Genomic DNA, 2206 nt, shown 5'->3' on the forward strand with positions numbered 1-2206 from the left:
GTTTCAGTTTTAATTAACAATAACTACTAACTAACAATGAACAGCTATTTTTTACAGCATTTATTAATCTAGGTTAATGTTCATAAACATACTCATGTTTGTTCGTAATAATCTTAAATAAAATGTTAATTTATAAATCTTTAAAATGTTAAAATATATAATTAAGATGAACCTAGATTAATAAATGCTGTAAAAATATTTTTAATTTTTAGTTAATACACTGTGTCTTAAACTAAGGTAAACTTACTGAACCTTATTATAAAGTGTCAAAGCATTTGTCATAAATGATTTATTGCTAAATAATTGCATAAATGATTTATTGCTACACCCAAACATGCTGTAAAAAACATATATATATATTTTTTTTCATGCCTTTTTCTCATGCATATTGATTACGCTTCATAACACTTTCACAAAAAGTAATAATATTAAATCGCTATTTCTGCAGGAGGTTTATAATACAATAACAAAACATTTCTACTGCCAACTCATTAGGACACATAAAAAACTTTATTTAATGGAGAACTGACATATCTAATGGTAAAAATCCTGTGCAGTTTGAAGCCCCACAGTGACAGACTTTTCTCAGTGGTATTTTATCAACATCAGCCCCTGTGAGTGTCCCGGTTGGTGCTTTATCCCATTTCCGTGTGTCTGTGTTGGTGTTTTGCCCACCTGCATAGTCAAAAGTCAGTTCGTCGTACCTTTCTATATCACGATTTGCGAACAGAGCGAGTCTGGGCAGCAGTGAGTGCACTCGGATGGGCACCATGACCAGGTTAGGCTTGCAGGAGTGGTTGATGAACCTTCCCACATTGCCTATGGTCACGGGGTCCACGAACGTCTGGGTGACACTCTCCCCTCCGCTGTGCTCCTGCAAAGCAATGATGTAGTTCATATCTAGGGGAGTCTGTGAGAGCTGGCGGCGGCGGGCCTCATGAGACCCGATTATTTCCCCGGCGTACTCGCATACGAAACGGCCACAAGGGAGGCGCTCGAGAGCCTCCACCCCCAAACCCCTGTCCTTGGTGCTGAAAACACCCAGACGAACCTCGACCCCCTTTTGAACGACACGGTTCTGGCAGGACTCGCTGCAGGCGCATAAGGCATTGCACTCGAATACAGGCCTGCTGAAGCCGCCGTCCTCTTGCTGTTGGTTCAGGCGTCCCTTGTTGTCATACGTCTGGCCAAACCTCAAGCAGGGGCAGCTGTCGGGCAGGCAGGACTGGACACGACATGAGCAGCCAGGGAGGGTCACCGCACTAGGATCAATGTCACAGCCTGGTCCTTGTACACTTTCTAGCACATACTAAAGGATTTGAGTCAGATTAAGACATACTGTAAACTGGAAATCAGTGGGAAAGTATATGAAAGTGCTGCCATCTAGTGGTGGTGAGGGTATTTACGCCATGTAAATATCAATATCGTCAATAAAATAAACTTAAGTGCTGTTTGAAAACACTATTAGACTGCAAAATGATGAAAATGCCAACATATCTATAAAGACTTTAATGTAAGGCGCGTGAAATAGTATGTAATTACCTGAAAGTTGGAAAAAGCCTCTTTGGGAACACTGTTCGCAATCAAAACAGGAACATTCTCGAGTCCGCCACTCAGATCCTGGCTGTATGATCGTATCATCATGTCTTCTTTGTACATTTCTGTCTGATTCATATGTGAAAGAGAACATTATTAACGTGTGGCTTGTTTAGAATATCGATGCATCCATGTAATAAACGCAAACGGAAGCGGAAAGTACAAACACTCGACGTTGAAGCAAAATAAAAGTCCGGCGTTCTGTTGACCTTTTAGAGACTGAAGAACGCATATTATCTTCCTTGAAGACGTTTATAGGTTATGTAAATCATGACGTTGTTTGACATGCAGATGTTTTATGAAAAACTGTGGTGTTTTCATGTGAAAAAGTTTATGTATAAGCACAAACGCAAGCTAGAATGCTAAGTCTGACAGATAGATTTATGTTATAATAAAGTGAGATGCTACTAAATATGGTTGTAACCCATACTTTAATAAGTTTTATTCTGCTTTCAGCAACTATTGGTATATGTAGGATTAAAACAGATTTTATTTTTTATATTTGTTATAGGTTACTTTATACCGAGATGTTCGCAAAATTACGACTTCTTGTAAGAAAATGTTTATATGAATTCATTTATGTATGAAAACGAGTTTCAGTTTTGTAAAA

The 2206-nt window shown here is 38.8% G+C and overlaps 1 protein-coding gene across 1 annotated transcript; it reads right to left on the reverse strand.

Moving 5' to 3' along the window:
* Positions 1-431: 431 nt before the first annotated feature.
* Positions 432-1800, reverse strand: setmar (SET domain and mariner transposase fusion gene). The gene is made up of 2 exons (XM_016268166.1): positions 1543-1800; positions 432-1309 (listed from the first exon to the last, which is right to left on the reverse strand). Exons 1-2 carry the CDS (start codon positions 1672-1674, stop codon positions 515-517), a joined length of 927 nt encoding a protein of 308 aa, XP_016123652.1. The 5' UTR covers positions 1675-1800; the 3' UTR covers positions 432-514.
* Positions 1801-2206: the final 406 nt, after the last annotated feature.

This window comes from Sinocyclocheilus grahami, unplaced genomic scaffold (genome assembly GCF_001515645.1).
Source record: "Sinocyclocheilus grahami isolate Dianchi unplaced genomic scaffold, SAMN03320097.WGS_v1.1 scaffold44.1, whole genome shotgun sequence".
In the NCBI taxonomy this organism is placed as follows: domain Eukaryota; kingdom Metazoa; phylum Chordata; class Actinopteri; order Cypriniformes; family Cyprinidae; genus Sinocyclocheilus; species Sinocyclocheilus grahami.

Bases quoted from the DNA above. Each gene is read 5' to 3' on its own strand.
- setmar (XM_016268166.1), bottom strand. From the start codon at position 1,674: ATGAATCAGACAGAAATGTACAAAGAAGACATGATGATACGATCATAC. The intron at 1,310-1,542 runs GTAATTACATAC...CAAATCCTTTAG, and splicing joins AGGCTTTTTCCAACTTTCAG to TATGTGCTAGAAAGTGTACA.